At 43.4% G+C, this 27,557-nt stretch overlaps 2 protein-coding genes across 2 annotated transcripts in view; both read right to left on the bottom strand.

Moving 5' to 3' along the window:
* Nucleotides 1–3,627: 3,627 nt before the first annotated feature.
* On the bottom strand, nucleotides 3,628–10,692 carry ATP5MG (ATP synthase membrane subunit g). The gene is made up of 3 exons (XM_053593775.1): nucleotides 10,510–10,692; nucleotides 5,316–5,476; nucleotides 3,628–3,819 (listed from the first exon to the last, which is right to left on the bottom strand). The coding sequence occupies exons 1-3, from the start codon at nucleotides 10,559–10,561 to the stop codon at nucleotides 3,721–3,723; spliced, it is 312 nt and encodes a 103-aa protein (XP_053449750.1). The 5' UTR covers nucleotides 10,562–10,692; the 3' UTR covers nucleotides 3,628–3,720.
* A 2,723-nt stretch (nucleotides 10,693–13,415) lies between these two features.
* UBE4A (ubiquitination factor E4A) overlaps nucleotides 13,416–27,557 on the bottom strand; it is a 44,502-nt gene continuing 30,360 nt past the window's right edge. Inside the window, exons 17-20 of the mRNA XM_053593758.1 lie at nucleotides 25,215–25,395; nucleotides 23,967–24,114; nucleotides 20,587–20,744; nucleotides 13,416–16,645 (exon numbers count right to left, since the gene is read on the bottom strand). Coding sequence (XP_053449733.1) covers nucleotides 16,507–16,645; nucleotides 20,587–20,744; nucleotides 23,967–24,114; nucleotides 25,215–25,395 — 626 coding nt within the window. The 3' untranslated portion in view covers nucleotides 13,416–16,506. The remainder of the gene's footprint in view (nucleotides 16,646–20,586; nucleotides 20,745–23,966; nucleotides 24,115–25,214; nucleotides 25,396–27,557) is intronic.

The raw sequence follows: 27,557 nt of genomic DNA, 5'->3' as shown, positions 1-27,557 counted from the left end.
ATTCTTTCAGGATCTCCAGTGTGTCAGACTTCTCATAATAGATTCTGCACGGCTGTTTCGTCCGCCCAGTATACCTCGCTCCATTCCTTTTGGCTAACTCCTACTCTCCTGGTTTACTTTGGATATTACTTTCTCTGACAACCTACCTTGAATCTCCTTCTCAAGGGGGAGGAGGGTTAAGCCTCTTTTTTTTTTTTTTGAGACAGAATCTCAAGCTGTTGCTCTGGGTAGTGCTGTGGCATCATAGCTCACAGCAACCTCCAACTCGGGCTCAAGTGATCCTCTTGCCTCAGTTTTTCTATTTTTAGTAGAGACAGGGTCTCCCTTTCGCTCAGGCTGGTCTCAAACTTATGAGCTCAAGCAATCCACCTGCCTCAGCCTCCCAGAGTGCTAGGATTACAGGCGTATGCCACCTCACCCAGCCTTGGGTTAGCTTCTTTCAAGCATACCCATCACGTCCTTCATCACAGCTCTTTCCACATCTTATTAATTTCATGCTTAATTACCTATCTCACTAGACAAGCTCCCTGGAACAGGTAACAGGTAACAGTCTTTTTGGTGAATGTTTCTGCCTTTTTTTTTTGCAGTTTTTGGCCAGGGCTGGGTTTGAACCCGCCACCTCCGGTATATGGGGCCAGCGGCCCTACTCCAATGAGCCACAGGCACTGCCCCCCTCTTTTTTTTTTTTAAAGTGTCTCAAGCTGTTGCCCTGGATAGAGTGCTGTAGCATCACAGCTCACAGCAACCTCAAACTCTTGGGCTTAAGTAATTCTTGTGCCTCAGCCTCCCAAGTAGCTGGCACTACAGGCGCCCGCCACAATGCCCAGTTCTTTTTTTTGTTATTGTTGCAGTTGCCATTGTCTTTTAGCTGGCCCAGGCTGGGTTCGAACCCGCCAGCCTGGGTCTATGTGGCTGGTGCCCTACCTACTGAGCTATGGGCACTGCTCATTTCTGCCATTTTAATAGTGCCTAGAATTTAGGAGGTGCACAATAAATACTGAGTTATACTGAAATTGACATGGCAAACACTTGACACAAATTCACTGAAAGATACCTTAACCAGTTCTCTGCTCAGAGACAAGGCATTTGGGGTTGATGATGGCAAAAAGAAACGAGCCTGATGAAGTCAAGTGGCCACTTCAAGGAGCCCACTGCTATTTCAGCCTAAGAAAATTCTGTACACGCACCATTAGCCACAGGGGCGACTAGAGGTGTGCTGTATGGCAGAGGAGGAAGTAGTAGTGAAGTGAGTAGTAAATGTTTATTTTGAGGACTTTCTGGTGTGACCACGTGGTTCAAAAGTCACATTACACATCAAAAAGTCAACTAGGTGTCTGTAGGTTCTAACTAGTACTAGCTGATCTCATGCCTTTTACTCTAGTTAATGTTAACACTCATATACTGTATCAGTTATTCATACAGGTTACTAACACTGCAGGAGTCTTTTGCTACACATATTTTTAGGTTTATCAATACTTTAAAAAAATAGGTAGTTTCAGTTTTGACCACCTGTGTTTACTGAAGAACCAGTTAGGCATGACTTCATATTTCAGAAGAGTGACAGTCTCTGTGGAGGCTTTCTTGCCTAACACTTAGAAAAGCTGTGCCCTTTTTTTTTTTTTTTTTTTTTTTGTAGAGACAGAGTGTCACTGTACCGCCCTCGGGTAGAGTCCCGTGGCGTCACACAGCTCACAGCAACCTCTAACGCTTGGGCTTACGCGATTCTCCTGCCTCAGCCTCCCGAGTAGCTGGGACTACAGGCGCCTGCCACAACGCCCGGCCATTTTTTGGCTGCAGTTTGGCCGGGGCTGGGTTTGAACCCGCCACCCTCGGCATATGGGGCCAGCGCCCTACTCACTGAGCCACAGGCGCCGCCCAGTTGTGCCCTTTTTTAAGCTAAAAAGCAGCAATGTTCTAAATAGAGTGGGTAAATTTGGAATTGATTGGATAAAGGTCCAGTATTTTTATTCTTTTATTGAGACAAGAGTCTCACTTTGTCACCCTGTGACATCATAGCTCACAGCAACCTCAAACTCGTGGGCTCAAGAGATTGTCTTGTCTCAGCCTCCCAAGTAGCTGTGACTACAGGTGCCCGGCACAATGCCCAGCTATTTTTTTTTCTTTTGAGACAGTCTCAGTATGTTGCCCTGGGTAGAGTGCTGTTAAATCACAGCTCACAGCAACCTCAAAACTCTTGGGCTTAAGTGATTCTCTGGCCTCAGCCTCCCAAGTAGCTGGGACTATAGGCGCCTGCCACAACGCCTGGCTATTTTTTTTTTTTTTTGGTTGTAGTTGTCATTGTTGTTTGGCAGGCCTGGGCTGGATTTGAACCCACCAGTTTCAGTGTATGTGGCTGGCACCCTAGCCACTGAGCTACAGGTGCTGAGCCAATGCCCAGCTATTTTTGTCATTGTTGTTTAGCAGTGCATGTGGCCAGTGCCCTGACTACCGAGCTATGGGTGCCCCCAAATGTTCATATTTTTAAAGAAGTAATACTAAATTATAAGCCCCAGTGCTTTTGTAAAAACACTGTAATAAATATACAACCATCTTTCTGTTGTTGAGACAGAGTCCCACCCTAAGCCCCTGAGCAGAGTGTAGTGGCGTCATAGCTCACTGCAACCTCAGACTTCGGTTCTGGGAATCCCACTGCCTCAGCCTCCAGAAGCTGCTGGGATTATAGGTGCTGGCTGTGGTGCTCAGCTGGGTTTTTCCATGAGTTGGGGTCTCACTCTTGCTCAGGCGAGTCTCGAACTCCTGAGCTCAAGCAATTCTCCCTCCTTAACCTCCCACAGGGCTGGGATTACAGGTGTGAGCCACTGCACTAGTGCAACCATCTTTCGGTTATCAACTGGTACAACATGTTTTGTTGTGGTTGTGAGAGTTAACAACAGATTTAGAAATATACCAGTGAACTAAGCTAAGATGGTAAGATTCCCTGGAAAAACCAATGAATATAGTCTTTCCTATATCCTCAATAAAATGGTTCCAGAAGACAGACTGATGCTAGTCACTTCTATTTACTTCAGGACATAATATGCTGTTTAGACCCATGGATAACACCAAGTTATAATTCTATTTAAATATCTGTAGGGGGCAGGTGCAGTGGCTCATGCGTATAATCCTACCATTTTGGGAGGTCAAGGCGGGAGGGAGGTTGGCTTGAGCCAGTGAGTTTGCAGTGAACTATGATGCCCTCATCATAGGGGCAACAAAGTGTGACCAAGTCTCAAAAAAAAAAAAAAAAAAAAAAAGTTAGTATAGTGGTAAAAAAAAAAAAAGTGTAGGATACTTTATTTTTACAAGGATAAATAATAAGACACGATTTAACTGTATTTTGGCACACGGTATCACTAGTTCTCCTACTATGGTGGGTTAAGAGTTTCTCAAGGTCTTTCCCCACACTTTCTGGCAATAAAGCTTGAATATCATGTATTTCAAATATTCAAATTAAAATGTTATGTTCATATATTCATGCTCCAGCTGACAAATCACATATATCGTTCCCAATTTCAGGCTAAGCAGACACACACAAAGAGCTGTATTCATGTATCAAAACAAAAGACAAATCAACTTCATATCAAGAGAAATTGTGACCTGTGTACTATTTGACAGAGAAAACACTGATTTTTGACACATCTTATTTTATTCAGGTAACAGTCTGATCACACATGGTCCTCTCAAATAAGTCAAATGCAATCAGATGTTAAAGCTTGGTCTTCAAACATTATAGCCAATGATGCCACGCTTGCCTATGATCTCGCCGACATAAAACCACATCCACACCTCAGTGGCCACCAAACCATTCAGCACAGCTTCCTAAAAAAAGAAGCACAAATTTTAAGGTATCTTTTTTTCCCCTTATATATTTAAAACTCTTGTTCCAGGACTAACAGACAGAGAATATAAGGATGCAAACTAGAGGGCACTTTTAGTTACAGTATAGAATTACTGATGTTAACTTTGTTAAACTGCTGAGAACCCTTGAACTTTCAATTTTGTAAGGTAAGTAATCTAGAGCTTATAAATTCTTTCAAAGCATTCTTTAAAGACCTGAACTGATTTAACCCTTTCATTATTAGTTTATGAAACACTTTATGAGCCCTAAAACAACCCACATCCTGGAAACAGCTGATACATCTAGATAGGGCATTCTTATGAAAGGACGACTTTAGGAAGCTCAAGTCTCTGAATATATATTTCTATCTGGCCAAAGACAATCTGTTGAAAGATGAAGTGCTTTGTCTTCCTCTTGAGACATCAGTTTATTTATTTATTTATTTATATTTATTTATTTATTTTTGCAGTTTTTGGCTGGAGCTGGGTTTGAACCTGCCACCTCTGGCATATGGTGCCGGCACCCTACTCCTTTGAGCCATAGGCGCTGCCCTAGCCATCAGTTTTAGTCATGTATTATTTGGCTTAATTCTTTGCAAGTATTCAGTACTTAGTTTTAAAGATCAACATTTTATTGCCCTAATGAGAAAAATACACAAATGGTTCAAGAAATAAGTTTCACACAAACAAAAGTACAGATCTTGAATCACTAGTTGAAAAAAATTCCTCCCCATAACAAATTGGGCCTTTTCAGCACTCGTGGAAACGAATTATCCTCATCAATCAGACCTGAAGTTTTTGGAAGTCTTCTTAAGAATAATCGTATTTCTAGGGCGGCGCCTGTGGCTCAAGGTGTAGGGCGCCGGTCCCATATGCCGGAGGTGGCGGGTTCAAACCTAGCCCTGGCCAAAAAAACACACCCCCCAAAAAAGAATAATCTTATTTCTCAGGGCATAGGTTCTAAAATAGTCAATTATTTATTTATCTAGACCTTTTGGATCATGTGCTTGGGTCATGCAAGTAAACCCAAATCCAGGTTCTAATTCTTATAGTTTTTAGATTTTTATCTTTATATAATTCAATAACCCAGGTTTTGGTATTCTCAAGAGATATTTTGGCTGAACTGGGGATAAATCCAGAACTACGATGGAAAAATTATGGAATTAGCAAAGTATGTCACCATATTTTAATATACTATCCAAAATAGAAAATGAAAAGAAGTTTCCCAGTAAAAATGCTCACTTTTTGCTATAGTAGAAGACTCCTAGGAAACTAATACATAAAATAGTCCAAGTATTTCTTTCCAGATGATGAAATTAGAAAAGTAAGTATCTCTCTCAGCAGTCAAGAAAGAGATTATCTCCCACTATGGATTCAGCTTCACTGGAAAATACATAGATTAATCAAAACAATCAGAAAACTCCCAAGGGAAAACATTTTCTGTTATAGACATACGTTTTCATTTAGCCCATAGTTACCTTAACTGTGAGCTGTTTGAAGCTACCAGTTTGAGCACTATTGACTATTTTTTTCAGGCTCTGAAAAGCTCTAGGGATCTCAGCAGGGGTTGGAGGAACCAGCTCAACCTTGGCGTAGTACCAAAATGTGGCCAATCGAGGCTTCGAATAAGTCACAGCAGCTGGAAAACAAAACAAAACAAAACAAAACAAACAAACAAAAAAAAACCCCAGGATGAACTCACTAGAGACTGAAAGAAGCAGATGTGTGGGCTGGACACAAATATTTATTCATGCATCACATTCATTCACTGCTTGTACCAAATGTGCACCCGGTGTGCAATGTCAAAGCTGTTCCTTGGTAACAGAGGCTTTTAAAGATGCAGAACGACTGTGTCACAGAGCAGTTCTATCAGGCAGGAAGCTCTATGCACATACAATTATGCCAGTACTTTGCTAGTTCTGTTATTTCATTTATGAGTAGTAAATGTAGTTAACTGTAAAGTTATTAGAAGTAGGATTTAAAAACAAGAAAATAGCAGCAATTTAGCATATTTTCTTGGTAGAGAGACCAGGAAATTTAGTGGGAAGCAGTATAGAAGGGGAGGAAAGAAGCTATGTAGAATGACACACTTAAGAGTAAGACTTTTAGGCTGGTGACTCATGTCTGTAATCTCAGCACATTAGGTGGTAAGGCAGGAGTTCTGCTCATTCTGAGATCAGCCTGAGCAACATAGTGAGACAGTTACTCCAAAAAACAGAAAAATTGGCTGGGTATGGTGGTGTACACCTGTAGTACCAGCTACTTGGGAGGCTGAGGCAGAAGGATTGCTTAAGCCCAAGAGTCTGAAGTTGCAGTGAGCTATGATTATGCTATTACACTCTATCCCAGACAACACAGACACACACGCACCATACACAGTAGAACCTCCATAGTTTATTTTTATTTATTTATTTTTTTTTTGTGGTTTTTTTGGCCGGGGCTAGGTTTGAACCCGCCACCTCTGGCATATGGGACCGGCACCCTACTCCTTGAGCCACAGGCATTGCCCAGAACCTCCATAGTTGACTGCTTCCCTACCTTGACCACTTCAAGTTGACCCAATTTCATAGACTGGACATGTACCACATGTACATATCACTAAAGTAGGCCTAGTTCATCATGTTGACCAGCTCCATATGTTGATCGGTTTGTTGAGTCCATTGTTCTACTGTATATTTTTACTTATTTATTTTATTTTTGAGATAGAGTCTTACGCTGTTGCCTTTGGTAGAATGCGATAGTGTCACAGCTCACAGTAACCTCAAACTCCTAGGCTCAAGTGATCCTCCTGTCTCACCCTCCCGAACAGCTGGGACTATAGGCACCCACCATAATGCCCAGCTATTTTTAGAGATGGAGTCTTGCTGATGCTCAGGCTTGTCTTATCTCCTGAGCTTAAGTAATCCACATGCCTCGGCCTCCGGGAGTGCTAGGATTACAGGCATCAGCCACTGCACCTAGCCCTTGTATAGATACTTTTAAAACATTGCAGTATTAAGCCACAAAACTATAATAATTAGCATCCACATCTGGTTTCTTTATCAATATGTTCTGCATTAAATCTTTCTCTAATAGCACAGATATTCCTTTTTCAAGAACACCACAAATAATAAAAGTAAAATCTACATGTAGGCTGGGCTTGGTGGCTCATGCCTGTAATCCTAGCACTCTGGGAGGCTAAGGTGGGCAGGCAGATTGCTTAAGCTCAGGAGAGCTTCCAGACCACCCTGGGCAAGAGACCATCTCTATTAAAAATAGTCTGGCATGGTGTTGCACGCCTGTAGTCCCAGCTACTTGGGAGGCTGAGGCAAGAGGATCTCTTGAGTCCAAGATGGATTATACAAAGCTCTTGGTGTTTTTCTTATTAACTGCCTGTATTTGGGTATTTTACGATTCATAGAATTGCTATCTTCATCATCTGTGTTTAGTGCCATGGATATGTCTTTAAGCAGACACAAAGGTCTAAGAGACAGTTTCTTTTTTTTTTTTTTTTTGAGATAGTCTCACTTTGTCACTTTTGTTAGAGTGCCGTGATGTCATAGCTCATAGCAACCTCAAACTCCTGGACTTAAGTGATTCTCTTGCCTCAGCCTCCCAAGTAGCTAGGAGGACAGGTGCCTGGCACAACGTCTGGTGCCTGGCTATTTTTAACAGGTTTATTTCCCACCCACCCCCCTTTTTTGCAGTTTTTGGCCGGGGCTGGGTTTGAACTCGCCACCTCCGGCATATGGGTCCGGCGCCCTACTCCACTGAGCCACAGGCGCCACCCAAGCCTGGCTATTTTTTAGAGATGAGGTCTCACTCTGTCTCAGGCTGGTCTTGAACCTGTAAGCTCAGACAATCCACCTGCCTCAGCCTCCCAAGTGCTGGGATTATAGGTGTGAGCCACTGCACCCAGCCTAAGAGAGTTTTTTTTTTTTTTTTTTGCTGTTTTTTTTTTTTTTTTTTGTTGTTGTTGCAGTTTGGCCGGGGCTGGGTTTGAACCCGCTACCCTCGGTATATGGGGCCGGCGCCCTACTCACTGAGCCACATGCGCCGCCCAGCCTAAGAGAGTTTTAAATACAAATGACAATGCCTGTAAGATACAAAGGCTTGGCCGGACGTGTGGCTCATGCCTGTAATCCTGTCTTTGAGAGGCTCAAGGCGAGGCAGGAGGACTGCTTGAGCTCAGGAGTTTGAGACCAGCCTGAGCAAAAATGAGACTCGGTCTTTACTTAAAAGTAGAAAAATTAGCTGGGTGTTGTGGTGGGAGCCTGTAGTCCCAGTTACTTGGGAGGCTGAGGCAGAAGGATTGCTTGAACCCAGGAGTTTCAGGTTGCTGAGCTAGGCTGATGCCATGGCACTCTAACTTAGGCAACAGAGGGAGATGCTGTCTCAAAAAAAAAAAAAGAGCATAAAGTCTTGTGGAACAGCCAACCAACTAAAATTACCTTCAACATATAGATATTCAAATATTTTATTTTCTTTTTTTTGTAGAGACAGAGTCTCACTTTGTGGCCCTCGGTAGAGTGCCGTGGCATCACACAGCTCACAGCAACCTCCAACTCCTGGGCTTAAGCGATTCTCTTGCCTCAGCCTCCCAAGTAGCTGGGACCACAGGCGCCCGCCACAACGCCCGGCTATTTTTTGGTTGCAGTTTGGCCGGGGCTGGGTTTGAACCCGCCACCCTCGGTATATGGGGCCGGCGCCTTACCTACTGAGCCACAGGCGCCGCCTATATTTTATTTTCTTAAAAAAAATGAATCAGTACACTTTACATAAAACTAGTTTATTTGGTAAACTTGCTGCTCAGGGAGTACAGATTAAAAAGTGTATGAGAGAAAAAAAAAAAAAAAACAACCCAAAAAAGTATACAAGAGATAAAAAGAACAAAATGAGGGCGGTGCCTGTGGCTCAAAGGGGTAGGACGCTGGTCCCATATGCTGGAGGTGGCGGGTTCAAAGCCAGCCCCGGCCAGAAAACAAAGAACAAAATGAACACTAGATGGTAGGAACCAGGTTTTTCGCTGAAGGAGAGCAAAGTTATAGATAAGCAAGAAAAGAAGCAAAAATAGGGCAGGTGTGATGGCCCATTCCTGTAATCCTAGCCCTCTGGGAGGCTGAGGCAGGTGGACTGCTTGAGCTCAGGAGTTCAAGACCAACCCAAGCAAGAGCAAGACCTCATTTCTACTAAAAATAGAAAAACTAGCCAGGCGTAGTGGCACATGCCTGTAGTCCCAGCTACTTGGGAGGCTGAGGCAAGAGGATCACTTGAGCCTAAGAGTTTGAGGTTGCTGTGAGCTATGATGACGCTGATGCCACAACACTCTACCCACTCTACAGAGTGAGACTCTGTCTCAATAAAAATAAATAAATAAAAATAAACACTGTGGTACTGGATTAGAGTTGGAGACATCCATATGAACTCATGTTTAGCTTAATATACATACACCAATGGATAGCTACTAAAACAATTATATATGCATGTGTGTATATATATGGGTCAGTATGCGCGCACACACACATCTATATAGATATACACTTACATCCCTGTCCACTGAAAAGACCTATGAGCAATGATATTCTAGTAGCAATGAGCATACCCAGCACCTAGATCTTAGTTTCTAATTTCCATAGTGTAACGAAAGGAACAATTCCCTAGCATGCACCACCTACAAGATATGAAAAGCTATGTTAGGAAAAAAAGAATCCACTTGAAATATTAAAAACTGTAACTAAAATCATCCACAAAGGCAAAAGACTGAAGCCTTCAATCCTTTTTTTCTCTCTTTATGTAAAACTGTAGGTAGAGCTTTTTAACAGATATTTGATCATTTCGGTAAAAGCTGCAAACTTAAATTCTTTGGAAAAATGTGTAATATGTCTCACTGTAGACCGTGGCGTTGTACAGAATAAAAAACTCAAGTATTCATAGTATCTGGCAATGCAATGCCTTCAATAACTCGTTTGAAGAGAGCAGTGACTATTCAGGGTTGTTATGAAATATAGCGGTCCACTAATGAGGCTCTTCAAACAAAAAATTCCATTAATGTTAAGCTATGATAACAAAGATTATGGTTTATTCGAATGAATTCCTTTCTGTGCTTACTGGGGCGGGGATACTTATCTATAAAGCTCAATTCCACCTAAAATTTCCCTCAGATTAAAGTGGGAAGTGTCTCTAAATCTGTCCAGGGCAGAAAGCAAAATTCACGTTCAAAAGCTCACCCATCCTTAAACATTCCTGTTGACTTCCAAATATTCCATGGAGAACCAGACCACCTGAGGAGGCTGAATGTTTGTACTTTCACATGTTTCTGCTCTTTCTTAGCTCTAGTAAACACAGGCACCTCCTCTATGTTTCTGTTCTTAGGCGATCTAAGGGAGTTCTCCTAACCGACCCATCTCCTGCATATTCTGTTAAGAGATCTGATGGCGGCAGCTGTCGGGCAACTGAGGCTTTCCTTTACGCAGCCTCTGGTCATTGTTGTGGTTTCTAGAGAACCCAAACTGCAGGCCAGGCAGTGGAAGGCTAGAGAGTCGCACACTTGCGACTGTTCCCTCCGCCTTCAGGCCGTCCCGCCCCAGTTCCCGTAGGCCCCCGGGGTCACCACTGCCCGTTTCTTCCTCTCAGGCCATCACAGGCCTCCCCGTCACCCGTGTACCCGCCTGGGTAGTCTCACACCACGCTCACCGTTCACCAGCGCCGGGGCCTTCTCTGCGAGGTTACGGACAAATTGAGCCATGGCGCTAGGATGGAAAGGCAGTCGCCCGGAACAGCCGGCTGAATGTCACACCCCGACAGGACCCGCGGCAGGACCCCGCCCCACTTCCAAGGTCAGGCCGCCTCTTTCTATGCCTGTCCAAGATACTTAGGTCTCCTGTTACCTTTACAAAGTTCGCTCGGTCAATTAATTTTGTTCAGTCACGGAAGAGAAAGTGGATATGGAGAGATGAGATCCGAGAACATGTGAAGACGGTGGGTTTCCGCAGATAAACAGGCATCGTTTGGGGCAGCCACGCACCGAAGGCCGGAAGGCCTGCCGGGAAAGGAAGTGCGCATGCGCCCCAAGTCGCTGGTTCTTGGCGCCGACCCCCAGTTTTTCTCTTAGGTTGCTTTTTGCAGCGTTTCTGAGAACCGGGGAAGTCGCAACTGCAGATGGTATGGCTGAGATTCTCCTACCTAGAGCAACACGTTCGTTTTACGGAGGTAGAGAGAGTCCGAGGCCAAACATGTTAGGGGCCGAGCAGGCAGCACGCAATCTAAGTCACCAGACTCAGCCATTGCTTTTCTTTAGCTGGTATTTTGTAATTCCGGTAATCTCTGAATTGTGTTAGTAAGGTTTGAAATCTAATTCCCCTAATTCCGTAACCAGCCACGAGGAGCTATGTAAATGTGAGGAACCAAGTCACAATTATTGAGCGCCTCCAGTATGCTAGACATTGTGGAATTTAAAGAAACCCTGTGTGTTACGTTTTGTCTCGCTTGAAACTGGGATTGATAGCTAGGGAGTGGCAGAATTGCAATGTGAAGAAGTTGCAGTGTAAAGAGGGGATATACTTGTACGTATCAGATTAGGTGTGGTGCTGATCTCGGAAGACTTCCTAGAGAAAGATCCTCGAGTTGATGTAAATGAGAACAGCTATAAATATGGAATGTTGAAACCGATTTTTTTTTTTAAGTTTCATAATAGGGCCGGGCACGGTGGCTCACGCCTGTAATCCTAGCACAATGGGAGGCCGAAGCGGGCAGATTGCTTGAGTTCACAAGTTCGAGACCAGCCTGAGCAAAAGCGAGACCCCGTTTCTACCAAAAAACAAAACAAACAAACAAAAAAACAGAGGGGCGGCGCCTGTGGCTCAAAGGAGTAGGGCACCAGCCCCATATGCCGGAGGTAGTGGGTTCAAACCTAGCCCTGGCCAAAAACTGCAAAAACAGAAAAGAGACAAGAGGCTCACTGGAGCCCAGAGTTGTAAGTTGCTGTGAGCTATGACGCCAAGGCACTCTACGTAGGGTGACAGATTGAGACTCTGTTTCCAAAAAAAACCCCCCAAAACAAGTATCAGGATATAGGAGGTATAAATGTTTTGGTTACCTAAATTTCTTTTGTACAGTTTGAGTCAATGTTGTGTTTCCGTCACCCAGATATTGTGCATTGTAGTGACCCATCTTCTCCTCCCCTCTCCCACCTGCTTGATTTCCAATGAGTGTTACTTCCCTATGTGCACATGAGTGTTGATTAGTTAGTTCCAATTTGAAAGTGAGTACAGGGCGGCACTTGTGGGTCAAAGGAGTAGGGCGCCAGCCCCATACGCCGGAGGTGGCAGGTTCAAACCCAGCCCTGGCCAAAAACTGCAAAAAAAAAAAAAAAAAGGAAAGTGAGTACATAGGGTATTTTTCCATTCTTACTTAGAAGAATGGTTTCCCCATTGGAGACCAGCCTGAGCAGGAGCTGACCCCATCTCCAAAAATAGTGGGCATTGTGGCGGGCACTTGTAGTCCCAGCTGCTCTGGAGGCTGAGGCAAGAGGATTGCTATGATGCCATGGCACTCTACTGAGGGTGACAAGGTAACTTTTTTTTTTTGTAGAGACAGTCTCACTCTATGGCCCTTGGTAGAGTGCCGTGGCATCACACAGCTCACAGCAACCTCCAACTCCTGGGCTTCAGCGATTCTCTTGCCTCAGCCTCCCGAGTAGCTGGGACTACAGGCGCCCGCCACAACGCCCAGCTATTTTTTGGTTGCAGTTCAGCCAGGGCCGGGTTTGAACCTGCCACCCTCGGTATATGGGGCCGGTGCCCTACTGACTGAGCCACAGGTGCCGCCCACAAGGTAACTCTTTCTAAAAAGGAAAAAAAATTGGTTCTATCCAGGTTAATACAAGAGAGTTCATCAAGTAGTACTCCATGGTATCATGTACCACATTTTAGTGATACATTCATGTCTTGATAGGCACTTAAATCGTTTCCACATCTTTGTTATTGTGAATTGTGCTGCTATAAACGTTTGAGTGCATGGGTTTTTTTTTTTTTTTTTTGAGACAGAGCCTCAAGCTGTCACCCTGGGTAGAGTGCTGTGGCATCACAGCTCACAGCAACCTCCAACTCCTGGGCTTAAGCAATTCTCTTGCCTCAGCCTCCCAAGTAGCTGGGACTACAGGTGCCCTGCTGTTTTTTTGGTGGTGGTTGTTTGGCAGGCCAGGGCTGGATTTGAACCTGCCAGCTCAGGTATATGTGGCTGGTGTCTCAGCCGCTGGAGCAACAGGCGCCGAGCCTAGTCTGAGGTCTTGCATGGCAGGGGTATAGAAATAAGGGGCAGGAAAGGGAAACACGATAGCATATGATTAAAACATGGAGTTCGGGTCAGAAAAATGAAGCTGAAAGGGAGCTGATTAGGAAAAACCATGCTCTGAGATTTATCTAAAGATAACTCTAGCGTCCCTTCCAGAGTCCTGGTAAGGCAGGTTAGGTCAGCCAGGTCACATATTTGATATTACCTACCTAAAAAAAAATGTGAAAGTGTCCTCTAGGTTTTTAGAGGGATTTCTGAAACTACCACTAGCTTTTAACACCATAATAAAGTGATTAACAAAGGTTGTAAAGTCAGGTGTTCATTTATTAAATACAAGTTTTGAACAAACACCCCCAGGCAAGTTTGACAAGAAGTAACCTTCTTGGAATGTTTCTAAATACAGTTATGTTGATCAAGTTTTATTTCAACCAACCTTTTTGTTTTGTTCTTCATTTTCTTTGCTTCTAGGTTTTTTTCCTATTCAGCACTTAGAGCATGTGTGTTATTTCCTCACATGACATCAATAGTGCAGTGTTAAGCCTCTGGCTTGTAAAGGTACCCAGTAGACTTACCCTCTGTGCAACGGCTGCTTAGCAACTGGCATCAAATAAAGTAATGAAACTCTTGTAGAGTGTGATACTAAATAGCAACTGGCACCTTAACCTGCACCATTAAAAAGCCTTCAGTTGTCACATATCCATTAAAGAATACATTAAAAAAAGCCAAAACTCAGACTGCTTGACAAAAATCTACTTAATTTTCCAAGTTTAGTATCAGCCTGTTGGTAAGTTACGAACAATACCAGAGCTGATTAAAGAGTTTTCATTTTCCTATTATACTTCAGCAAAGCCAACACATAAAACAAGGTCTGTTAGGAGGTTTGCTCTTAGAGCTGCTCTGAGTTCCAGACAAAAACACCTTTTTAAGCTTCCAATATACACACCATGTTGTACCAAGATAACTTTTTAAAGACTCATTCTTTTAGATGTCCTTAACTTATTTCACAGAAAAAAGGCACAGAAGACACTTGGTTTCCTTACCAATAGTGGCCTTAAGCTATGAACTTGCCTTTGTGAAGAGTTTAAATATTCAGCAGCATTAATGGTGTCACAGCCGTTCATAAAAACTTAAAGAGCTTTCAAAAAAAAAGGAAAGGAAAGCTTGATGGCAAAGGCTTACAATCCGAAGGCAAAATACAGAAGTAGAATATAGACAGACACTGGAGGCAGCATAGGGGTTATTAATTAGAAAACTGCTGGGAACAGCTGGCTTCTGGGGTTTTGTGCCCATTTTCCTCCATTTTTTTCCTGTAAAACTCTGATCTTCCTGCCCCTTCTTTTAAAGATGAAAATATCCTACTAGATTGGGTTTGGAAGATAAATGCAAGCAGGGAGAAGCTTATTTTATACACAGTTCATTCTTAGGGAAAGAGGAATAATAAATACGTTTATTACACACCTCACTGTAATAAATCCTGCCAACCCAACCCTTAAAGGCCCAGGGAGTACACTGAATTAATCTTACATTCTGAGATTTGCAAAAGTAACAATACCAGAGCCAATTAAAGAGTCAGTGCCCTAGAGTTCCTTTTTCATTTATAAGCACAGAAATAGGCAACATCTACTTTATATCTAGGGTGGGAAGCCCTCTTGGATTTGAGGTTTTCAACTGATACCACCAAAAACACATCAAGGACTGGTTATAGCAACTTATGTTGGAATATCATAAAACTACCATCTTATTTGAAAGAGGCCATGGTTAACAAGTGCCCTCCAAAGAAAGCAATGACCCCTGTTTCTTTTTTTTTGTAGAGACAGAGTTTCACTTTAATGCCCTCAGTAGAGTGCCGTGGCATCACACAGCTCACAGCAACCTCAAACTCCTGGGCTTAGGCGATTCTCCTGCCTCAGCCTCCCTAGTAGCTGGGACTACAGGCGCCCGCCACAGCGCCCGGCTATTTTTTTTTGTTGCAGTTTGGCCGGGGCTGGGCTTGAACCCACCACCCTCGGTATATGGGGCCGGCGCCCTGCTCACTGAGCCACAGGCGCCGCCCGCAATGACCCCTGTTTCTAGATCATATCACTCGTCACTTAGATATCTATGGGCTTAGATGGATAGTGATATGAAGGCAATCCATAGGGGAATGTGCCTCACTTAGCATGTTAAGCTGCACAACTGAATAGGGAGCTCAAGCTCAACTTGTAAAAGTGCGGTCCATCCATCTACTAACTATACAGGGTTAAGGGGATATATAAAATGGCTTGTGGATAAGGTTGTGCTCAGATTACTACTTTGCTAATTTATGACCTAAGGCTGTTAGAAGTAGCTCTTAGAAGTCAAGTCATAAGCCCAAACAAATATTAACTGTATATATTTTATAGTCTCAGAAGGAGTATGTTAGTAAACATGGCCACACACTGCATACATTTTACCATGGAAGAGACAATGTAAAGTGGTACTTAGTTTACACTAGATGAATATAAAACAGCACATGGGGTGTGTGTGTGTATGTGTGTGTGTATCTCACACACTGACTTATACTATTGTTATTAGTGTCTTAAAATGACATTTTTCATGGTTACACTATTTGTTCCTTAAATCTTATACTGAGGCTTAATCCTTGTAGCAACAGATTTTCATAAGAAAAAGCGGCCCAACAGCCTTCTCACCCCAGACTTTTTTTTGACTAAAGTGTCAAAACTGTGTAAGTTTGTCCTATAAATCCTCATAAAAACACTATAGGGCTAAATTTTGGGTGGTGGGGAGAGTTTGTCTGAGATGGCATCGCTGAGTTACAAGATGACACAAAATTAAGAGCTACCAACATAAGTTGCATAAGATTCCTTTAAAAAAAAAATCTCACCTATCACATTATTCAAAAGCCTATGAAAACTTCAAGGTACCTGTTTTTATGTGAAAAGTTATTCTGTAACATTACAGAACTTTAACAAGAAAAGGGCTTTAGTCATGGGAACTAGTAAATACATAATAGAGGATTTTCCAATGATAGCAGTTCTCACTGAAATATGTGACATTGTATTCTTAAAAGCTGTGCTCTCAAAAACATTTGAACAGTATTTGGGAGAGATATAGTAAGGTGGCAGGAAGTTTTGGTAGTTGAAGTAAATATAATTTATGATAGGAAGAGAAAATAAAGGGTGAAAATTAGTGATGATTTCTAAACGTGGTGATCCTATGATCAAGTTTAATTTCCTATAAGCCAGGGGAACATTGTCAAGTTCTTAGGAATATTAATTTTCATAATTTGAACAAGAACAATGCTCTAATTTAGTAAAGGAAAAAAAAAAAGAGAAAAGGAACAGAATCAGAAAAAGAAACTATAAACAACTGTTTATCTACACTCTGGGGTTGGTTTTTGGTTTGTTTAGTTCACAGCACTTATTCAAGTTGCTCCTTTGTTTGCTCAAGTTGTTGTTTCCTCTCTGCAAGCCACCGTTGGATTTTTTCTTTTAGTTCTGTATTTGGCCGGATCTGGTCCATGGTGAGGGGACTACGATTAAAGGGATCTGTTTGGTCACTGGGACAAAGAGAGAAAGGAGAATGGTTAATGCCCTAAGTTCTAACACCCTAAGCCAAAAACAGAACACCAAGCCATCTCACTTTGATGATGACGCTAGAGATTTGGGTCAAATGCTGCAATGAGGTTTAAAAAGAATGAGATAAGAAAAAGGATGATCCAGGAGTTTCTTTTAAGCTACTTTGCCTCTTAGCAAACTATTTCAATACTGATGTTCAGATGATATTTGATTACACTGGCTTTAAAATATACTATCTTTCTGTCACCAACCTTTAGATTTCTTTTTTTTTTGTAGAGACAGAGTCTCACTTTATGGCCCTCGGTAGAGTGCCGTGGCATCACACAGCTCACAGCAACCTGCAACTCCTGGGCTTAAGCGATTCTCTTGCCTCAGCCTCCCAAGTAGCTGGGACTACAGGCGCCCGCCACAACGCCCGGCTATTTTTTGGTTGCCATTTGGCCGGGGCCGGGTTTGAACCCGCCACCCTCGGTATATGGGGCTGGCGCCCCACTGACTGAGCCACAGGCGCCACCCACCTTTAGATTTCTTTAAGGTAGAGACCCCATACATTTGTTGGTATAAAGAACTATTTGTAGCTTTAGTGACAGACCCTTGAAACAGTGTAAGATGTTAAGGGCTAAAGCCTTGTAGATTAACAGTTGATTTAGTTAGCTCATTGCTATGCAGGGAAATGCAGGTTTCCTAACAGGTAAGAAGGTTTATGACATGTTACAGCTTCTCTCTACATTGTGAGACCACTATAAAATATAAATTCTCTTTTTTTCTTTTCTTTTTTTTAGATACAGAGTCTCACTTTGTCACCCCCGGTAGAGTGCTGTGGCGTCACAGCTCACAGCAACCTCAAGCTCTTGGGCTTAAGTGATTCTCTTGCCTCGGCCTCCTAAGTAGCTGGGACTACAGGCGCCTGCCACAATGCCGGGCTATTTTTTGTTGCATTTGGCCTGGGCCAGATTTGGACCGGCCACCCTCGGTATATTGGGCTGGTTCCCTACTCACTGAGCCACAGGTGCCACCCTAAAATATAAATTTTCATTGAAAAACTTATGAAAAAGAAAAAACTTATGACATAGCACAGCATCATCCATCTGGTGAATGCTTCATACTAAATACCATTAAATAGAAAATTCATTTTTTAATTAATTAATTTTTTACACAGAGTCTTACTTTGTTGCCCTTGGTGGAGTGCTGTTACATCATAGCTCACAGCAACCTCAAACTATTGGGCTTAAGCTATTCTCTTGCCTCTGCCTCCCAAGTAGCTGTGACTCAGGCTGGTCTTGAATTTGTGAGCTCAGGCAATCCACCTGCCTCAGCTGCCCAGAGTGCAAGGATTACATGCATGAGCCACCACACCTGACCCCAAAATTCACTTTTTTTTTTTTAGAGATAGAGTCTCATTTTGTTGCCCATAGTAGAGTGCTGTGGCATCTTAGCTCACAGCAACCTCTAGCTCTTGGGCTTAGGTGATTCTCTTGCCTCAGCCTCCCAAGTAGCTGGGACTATAGGTGCTCGTCACAACGCCTGGCTATTTTTTGTTGCAGTTTGGCCAGGGTCGGGTTTGAACCTGCCATCCTTGGTATATGGGACTGGCACCCTACTCACTGAGCCACAGGCGCTGCCCAAAATTCATTTTTTAAAATTAAACATTTTGTTAAATTTGGGTCAACTTATACAACTTAATTTTATTAATCTATTTATTTATATTGTTGGGGATTCACTGAGGGTACAGAGAACCAGGTTATATCGACTGCATTTGTTAGGTAAAGTCCCTCTTATAATTACATCCTGCCTCCAAGAGGCGTGTCACACATCGTGACCACCCCCCCTTCCTTCTTTCCGCTACCCCATTTCCCCCCAACCATGTACTAGATCATCAATTGTCCTCATATCAGAATTGAGTACACTGGATTCTTGCTTCTCCATTCTTTTTTTTTTTTCTGTAGAGACAGAGTCTCACTGTACCGCCCTTGGGTAGAGTGCCGTGGTGTCACACGGCTCACAGCAACCTCCAACTCCTGGGCTTAGGCGATTCTCCTGCCTCAGCCTCCCGAGTAGCTGGGACTGCAGGCGCCCACCACAATGCCCGGCTATTTTTTTGTTGCAGTTTGGCCGGGGCTGGGTTTGAACCCACCACCCTCGGCTTATGGGGCCGACGCCCTACCCACTGAGCCACAGGTGCCGCCCTGCTTCTCCATTCTATGGTGCTTTAGAAGAATGTGTTTCAAATCCATCCAGGTCAACACAAAAGATGTAAAGTCTCTGCCTTTTTTGGTGGCTGAACAGTATTACATGGTATACAGCTTGTTAATCCATTCTTGGATTCATGGGCATTTAGGTCGTTTCCACAGTTTGGCAATTGTAAATTGAGCTGTGATAAACAGACTAGTGCAAATGTCCTTATGATGAAAGGATTTTTTTTCTTCTGTGTAAATGCCCAGTAATGGGATTGCAGGATCAAAAGGGAGGAATAGTTTGAGTTCTTTGAGGATTCTCCATACTTTCTTCCAATACAACTTAATTTTAAATATGCAGTGTGTCTCAATATCCATTCCTATCTAATGCTGCACTTAAGAAAATTAAGTGTTAGAGCTAGGCGTGGTGGCTCACGTCTGCAGTCCTAGTACTCTGGGAGGCTGAGGCAGGTGGATTGCTTGAGCTCCCAGGTTCAAGACTATCCTGAGCCAGAGCGAGACCTGGTCTCTAAAAATAGCTGGGCGTCTGTAGTCCCAGCTACCAGGGAGGCTGAGTCAAGAGAATCACTTGAGCCCAAGAGTTTGAGGTTGTGTGAGCTATGATGCCATGGCACTCTACTGAAGGTGACAAAGTGAGACTCTGTCTCAAAAAAAAAAAAGAAAAAGAAAGTTAAGTGTTGTTTAGGTAGCTATTAAGCCACCATTTATTACTTCATTTAGATGACAAGGGAGACTGTTCAAAGAGCAGGGAAGCTGGGGAGAATTGATGGTTACCATGGCTGAGTATAATGACATATGGTGAATATAGTGTAAAACCTGAAAAAAAAAAATCCTTAGAACTTTGTCTTTTATTTTTTATTTATTTATTTATTTTTTGTGTGGTTTTTGGCCGGGGCTAGGTTTGAACCCGCCACCTCTGGCATATGGGACCGGCGCCCTACTCCTTGAGCCACAGGCACCGCCCAGAACTTTGTCTTTTATAAATCTTATAACTAAAATAAAATAAAGGGTGGCTCCTGTGGCTCAAAGGAGTAGGGCACCAGCCACACATGCCGGAGGTGGCGGGTTCAATCCCAGCCCCGGCCAAAAACTGCAAAAAAAAAAAAAAAATAAGTAAAATAAAATAAAATTAAAACAATTTCAGGTCAACTTACACTCTATGTTAATTTATTTTATAACATGTATTGACACAAATTATTTTCTTAGGGAAAAGGTAAGGTTAGAGCCCGCATTTCTCAATAGGGTCTTGTTTTGAATATTAAACTCCTAATAATGGAGTTGAGTACAATAGCTCACACCTGTATTCCTAGCACTTTGGGACGCCAAGGCGGGTGGATTGCTTGAGCTCAGGAGTGTAAGACCAGCCTGAGCAAAAGCGAGACCCCGTCTCTACTAAAAATAGAAAGATAGCTGGGTGTAGTGGTGCATGCCTGTGGTCCCAGCTACTCAGAAGGCTGAGGTAAGATGATTGCTCAAGCCCAAGAGTTTGAGGTTGCTGTGAGCTACGATGCCATGGGACTCTACCCAGTGTGACAGAGTGAGATTCTTTCTCCAAAAAAACATTCCTAATAATCAAGTGATATTAAAATGCCTCCCAGCCCATCAACAGATCCACAGTATGAGGCACCTACTGGATGCAAAGTACTGTAGTAGGTGTCTGGGTAAAAAGATGACGGCAAACTAACATACGCCTATGCTCTTGAGGCTGCTCCTTGGGACTGGCCTACCTGAGCAAATGTCTTGCAATAGTGGATCTATCCACAGTGACTCTGGAAGATGGCAGCACCACAGGGTCACACATTAGTGTGCTCATGATGGGATCCAGGAACTCATCACAAGCATCTGCATAGGTCTCCTCTTCCTGTTGCTGGAGGTCTGCAAGAGACTGAACACGTAACCCTGGTAGTTAAAGTCAATTCACAGTGCAGCAATGACTATATGTTAATCTTGGTCATTAATAACCCTTGAAGATGATAATGAAAAGCCTTGGCTTTATTTTCTAAGAACAAGCCAAAATAGATATTCCAGGAGCAAATTTGGCATTGAGCCTCAACTGTGAAATTTCAAGTTGACAGTTATGACTGGAAATGGGTTTAAGTTTTAGCAAGAGAAGAAATACATCCCATGTGAGATCCTTCTGACAACAATTCTGTGGTAAATGCCATAATTCTAAAGGGGGTGAGGGTGGGAAGGTCATTATTTGCATAATTAGAGTCACTCATGCAGCCTGTGTATGAAAAGCAGTTTCAGTTTTTGGTACAAAAGGGCGAATGAATTTATTTATTTTCATTTTTAGAGACAGGGTCTTGCTGTGTTGCTCAGGCTGGAGTACAGTGGTATGATCACCGCTCACTGCAGTCTTGAACTCCTGAGCTTAAGTGATTCTCCTGTCTCAGCCTCCTCACTCTCTGGGATTATAGTTTATGGTCCACTGTGCATATGAGTTTAACAGTGGCTTGAACATTGGATCCCTTCACAACTCTAGTTGTGAGATCCTCAGAGATCCATATGGCTAAGCTCTAGGTAAAGGTGAAGACCATCTCAATGAAAAAGAATCAGCAAAGCGGGGAGGCACCTGTGGCTCAAAGGGATAGGATGGCACATATGCCAGAGGTGGTAGGTTCAAACCCAGCCTTGGCCAAAACACACACACACACACACACACACAAACCCCCCCCCCCCACACACACACCACACTCTCTCTCTAAAATAAATGTTAAAAAAAAAAAGAATCACCAAAGGGAAGACTGATAGCAAATAACAAAGGTTTTCTATTAGACTTCCATGCCATCATTTTCCCTTCTTCGTAACTGCTAATGGAGCTCTATCATACTTCAAGCAAAGGGATTAGCTGAATACAATACAGTATTTTATTTTATTTTTGAGACAGAGCCTCAAGCTGTCCCCCTGTGCCATGGCATCATAGCTCACAGCAACCTCAAACTCCTGGGCTTAAGTGATTCTCTTGCCGAAGCCTCCCAGGTAGCTGGGACCACAGGTGCCCGCCACAATGCCTGGCTATTTTTTGGTTGCAGTTGTCATTGTTGTTTGGCAGGCTCGGGCTGGATTTGAACCTGCCAGTTCTGGTATGTGGCTGGCGCCTTACCTGCTTGAGCCACAATACAGTATTTTAATCCTTTATTTGTTTGTTTTGCCCTTGTGTAGAGTGCTCTTACGTCATAGCTCACAGCAACCTCAAATTATTGGGCTCAAAGCGATCTTTTTGCCTCAGCCTCCTAAGCAGCTGGGACTATAGACACCCACCATGATGTCCCACCAATTTTTTTCTATTTTTAGTAGAGACGGGATCTCACTCTTGCTCAGGGTGGTCTTGAACTCCTGAGCTCAAGTAATCCACCTGCTTTGGCCTCCCAGAGTGCTAGGATTAGAGGTGTAAGCCACCACACCTGGCCAGTATTTTAATCTTTAAAATGTATGCATATTTTTTTATTTTTTTTGTAGAGACAGAGTTTCACTTTATCGCTCTCAGTAGAGTGCCGTGGCGTCACACAGCTCACAGCAACCTCCAACTCCTGGGCCTAGGCGATTCTCCTGCCTCAGCCTCCCGAGTAGCTGGGACTACAGGCGCCTGCCACAACGCCCGGCTATTTTTTTGTTGCAGTTCGGCCGGGCCGAGTTTGAACCCGCCACCCTCGGTATATGGGGCCAGCGCCCTGCTCATTGAGCCACAGGCGCCACCCAAATGTATGCATATTTTAATATAAGCCAATTATAAGTATAGAAAACTCAATAAAAATCAGTGACAGAAAGCTACTGTCTTGAATTTTACTCTAAAAAGTTCTTTTGCATTAATATTCTAGATTTTCAAATCTATCAATAACACTGTACATCATAAATGTTTTCGTAAGAACAGTCTATATAAGGCAGTGCCTGTGGCTTAAGGAGTAGGGCACCAGCCCCATATACGGGAGGTGGCGGGTTCAAACCCGGCCCCGGCCAAAAAACGCAAAAGAAAAAAAAAAAAGTCTCCTTTAGGGTGGCGCCTGTGGCTCAGTGGGTAGGGTGCCGGCCCCATATACAGAGGGTGGCAGGTTCAAACATGGCCCAGGCCAAATTCCAACAAAAAAATAACAGTGCACCGTGGCAGGCGCCTGTAGTCCCAGCTACTCGGGAGGCTGAGGCAAGAGAATTGCCTAAGCCCAGGAGTTGGAAGTTGCTGTGAGCTGTGTGATGCCATGGCACTCTACTGAGGGTGATAAAGAGAGACTCCGTCTCTACAGAAAAAAAAAACAACAAAACAAAACAACCCTCCCCCATCCCCAAACCCAGCCCTATATAAATGTATACAGTATTCTAGTTGAAGCTTCTTAAATTTCTTTTTTTTTTTAATTAATAAATTATGGGCTGGGCACGGTGGATTGCCTGAGATCAGGAGCAAGATCTGCCTGAGCAAGAAAATCACTTGAGACCAAGAGTTTGAGGTTGCTGTGAGTTATGATACCATGGCACTCTACCAAGGGCAGCAAAGTGAGATTTTTGTCTCAAAAAAAAAAAAAAAAAAAAAAAAAATATATATATATATGTATTTATTTTTGAGACAGAGTCTCATTCTATCACATTGGGTAGAAAGAGGGCTGATGCATCACTGCTCACAGCAACCTCAAACTCTTGAGCAATCCTCTTCCCTTTGCCTCCTAAGCAGTGGGACTACACGTATGCACCACTAAGCCCAGCTAATTCTTTTTTTTTTTGCAGTTTTTGGCCGGGGCTCGGTTTGAACCCGCCACCTCCGGCATATGGGACCAGCGCCCTACTCCTTGAGCCACAGGCGCCGCCCTCATGTAATTCTTTTATTTATTTTTTCAGTAGAGATGGGGTCTCACTCTTGCTCAGGCTGGTCTCAAACTCCTAAGCTTAGGCAATCCACCTGCCTTGGCCTCCCAGAGTACTAGGATTATAGGTGTGAGCCACCATGCCCAGCAAGAACATGGTAGTTCTAGTTATTAGATAATGAGGAAGAATCATCTGTTTATGTTTTCTTATGGCAATGCTTTTTCTCCCTGAAATAGAGTAAAAACCAGCGCAGCTGGGTTAACAATGTAATTTTTGTTGAATATGTTAGCAAACAAATTTTCCCCTTCCTTACCTTGATTTTCTCTGCTAAGTTACTGAAAGCCACGATCATATTTCCAGGCTTATTTATTTTCTTCAAGACTCGAACTGTCTGTGCAAAGAGAGTTGGGGAGTAGGAACGTCCATCCTTGGGCACAGTGGCACAAAAATTCTCCTCATCCCTGGAAGATCAGCATCAGAGAAACTGAGCATCAGAGAGACAACACATGAGCTGTAGAACAAGGATTCTCATCACTTACGAGCCAATTCATTCTTTTGACATAGAAAGACTTTTTTTTTTTGAGACACAGGCTTATTTTATCGCCCTCAGTAGAATGCTGTGGCATCACACATAGCTCACAGCAACCTCAAACTGTTGGGCTCAAGCAATCCTCTTGCCTTAGCCTCCCTAGTAGCTGGGATCACAGGCATCTGCCACAATACCCAGCTATTTTTTAGAGACAGGGTCTCTCTCTCTTTAGCTCAGGATGGTCGGATGGTCTTCAACTCCTGAGCTCAGGCGATCCACCCACTTTGGCCCCCCAGAGTGCTAGGATTATAGCCGTGAGCCACCTCACCCAGCCTTAGACTTTTTTTTTTTTTTTTTGCAGCTTTTTAGCTGGGGCTGGGTTTGAACCTGCCACCTCCGGTATATGGGGCCAGTGCCCTACTCCTTGAGCCACAGGTACAGCCCAACTTTTTCTTTTTTTTTGAGACAGAGCCTCAAGCTGTTGCCTTGGGTACAGTGCTGTGATATCACAGCTCACAGCAACCTCCAATTCCTGGGCTTAAGCAATTCTCACGCCTCAGCCTCCTAAGTAGCTGGGACTATAGGCACCCGCCACAATGCCCAGCTATTTTTTGGTTGTAGTTGTCATTGTTGTTTGGCAGGCCCAGGCTGGATTTAAACCCTCCAGCTCTGGTGTATGTGGCTGGTGCCTTAGCTGCTTCAGCTATAGGCGCCAAGCCAGACTTCTAATTTTCTAAGAAGGATGTCTATAAAGCATCCCATAGCCTTAAAAAAACATTATTTTCCAAACAATGTTACAATCAATAAAGTTTATCTTTGCAGAGATTAAGGCAGAATGTTGGCTAGCTCCAAAAGCAACATCTCACAGGTCATACAAAATCTTAGTTAAAACTGCAGAACATTCCTTCATCAACCAAGTAGACATGGCCCACTTCTTTGCTATTAACACATTATTAGCAAAGTCATTCTACTAACAAAACCCCAAATCAGAACAGCATCCCCTCTGGCTTGCCCGATTCCAGTCTCAGGTACCCAAGATTTAAGTAGATAGTGCAGATATCTGATACAAGCTGCTGAGGTTTGAAGTCAAATTCGCTGAAGTCCTTGACTTTTAAGGCACCCATCTTGGGGCCAACCAAGTGCTGGAGGAAGTAGTTGAGCATGGAGATGATGCGCTCAGCCAGGAAGGGATGGACAAAGAGTGATTTGATCTCTGGAAAAGAAGCCAAAGTCTGTAAAAATGCAATCCATTAGCAATCTTTTACTTACTATGTCTAGTTTACTCGCACACATCTGGGACAATTATTTTTCTTTTTATTACACAAGTAATACATAAAATATAAACAAGAACCCAAAACAAATAGTAAAAAGACAAAAACAAAAACTACCAGCTAGAGATAAACACTGTTAACCAATATTCAACATTTTGTTATTTATATTTCTGGCTTTTCTGTCCACATTTACACAATTAAAATAAAATTTTTGGCAGCATGGTATTGCTCTGTTGCCCAGGCTAGAGTGCAGTGATCCAGTCAGCTCATTCATCACTGTAACCTCAAGCTCCTGGGTGCAGGTGATCCTCTATCTCCTTTTCCCAAGTAGCTAGGATCACAGGCAGGTGCTATGATGCCTGGCTTATTTTTAAAATTTTTTGCAGAGATGGGGGTCTTGCAATGTTGCCCAGGATAGCTAGTCAAACTCAAATGCATTTTTATTTTATTTATTTATTTATTTAGAGACAGAGTCTCACTTTATTGCCCTCGGTAGAGCACCCTAGCGTCACAGCTCACAGCAACCTCCAGCTCTTGGGCTTAGGTGATTCTCTTGCCTCAGCCTCCAGTTGGGACTAAAGTGCCCGCCACAATACCCGGCTATTTTTTTGTTGCAGTTTGGCTGGGGTGGGGTTTGAACCCGCCACCCTTGGTATTTGGGGCCGATGCCCTACTCACTGAGCCACAGGTGCCGCCCTCTTTATTTATTTTTGAGATAGAGTCTTACTATGTCACCCTCGGTACAGTGCCATGGCATCACAGCTCACAGCAACCAAGCGATTCTCTTGCCTCAGCCTCCATTTTTTGTTGCATTTGTTTAGTTGGCCCGGCTGGGTTTGAACCTGCCACCCTCAGTGTATGTGGCTGCTGCCATAACCACTGTGCTATGGGTGCTGTGCCATCAAGTGCATTTTCAAAACAAAAATGATTATCATATTGTACATACTCTGTAACTGTTTTCAATAATTATATAATAAATAATCTTACCACTTGGTAAGTCTAAGTTCCTACGTTGTCCAACATGGTAGGCAATGGCCACATGTAGCTATTTAAATTACTTAACATTAGGCTCAGCAAGCAGCTAGGGCATCAGCCACATACAACAGAGCTGGCGGGTTTGAATCTAGCCTGGGCCTGCCAAACAACAATGATAACTACAACCAAAAAATAAAAATAGCCGGGCGTTGTGGTGGGTGCCTGTAGTCCCAGCTACTTGGGAGGCTGAGGCAAGAGAATCGCTTAAGCCAAAGTTGGAGGTTGCTGTGAGCTGTGATGCCACGGCACTACTGAGGGCGACAAATAAAATAAATACTGAGGCAGGAGAATCGCCTAAGCCCAGGAGTTGGAGGTTGCCGTGAGCTGTGTGACGCCACGGCACTCTACTGAGGGCAATAAAGTGAAACTCTGTCTCTACAAAAATAAATAAATAAATAAATAAGCCTTTCTCAAATAAATAAATAAGTAAATAAATTACTTAACATTAAAGAAAATAAAAATTCAGTTCTTCAGTCATACTAACCATATGTCAAGTGTTTAATAGCTACTTAAGGCTGTAAGTACAGTACTGGACAGCTAAGACTGACAGAACATTTTTCTTTCTTTTTTTTTTGTAGAGACAGAGTCTCACTTTATGGCCCTCGGTAGAGTGCTGTGGCCTCACACAGCTCACAGCAACCTCCAACTCCTGGGCTTAAGTGATTCTCCTGCCTCAGCCTCTTGAGCAGCTGGGACTAAAGGCGCCTGCCACAACGCCTGGCTATTTTTTGGTTGCAGTTTGGCTGGGGCCGGGTTTGAACCCGCCACCCTCGGGGCCGGCGCCTTACTGACTGAGCCACAGGTGCCGCCCAAGACTGACAGAACATTTTCACCACTACAGAATGTTCCATGGAGTAGTGATGATTTACACCATTTTTCAATTGTAATTACATCATTATTAATTTTATTTATCCGTCTTTACTGATGACCATTTTTTTTTTTTTTTGTAGAGACAGAGTTTCACTTCATTGCCCTCGGTAGAGTGCCGTGGCATCACACAGCTCACAGCAACCTCCTACTCCTGGGCTTGGGCAATTCTCTTGCCTCAGCCTCCCGAGTAGCTGGGACT

Source organism: Nycticebus coucang, chromosome 6, assembly GCF_027406575.1.
Source record: "Nycticebus coucang isolate mNycCou1 chromosome 6, mNycCou1.pri, whole genome shotgun sequence".
NCBI classification, from domain to species: Eukaryota; Metazoa; Chordata; class Mammalia; order Primates; family Lorisidae; genus Nycticebus; species Nycticebus coucang.
The sequence above is the reverse complement of the archived record's forward strand: the minus strand, read 5'-3'. Positions and strand labels throughout refer to the sequence as shown.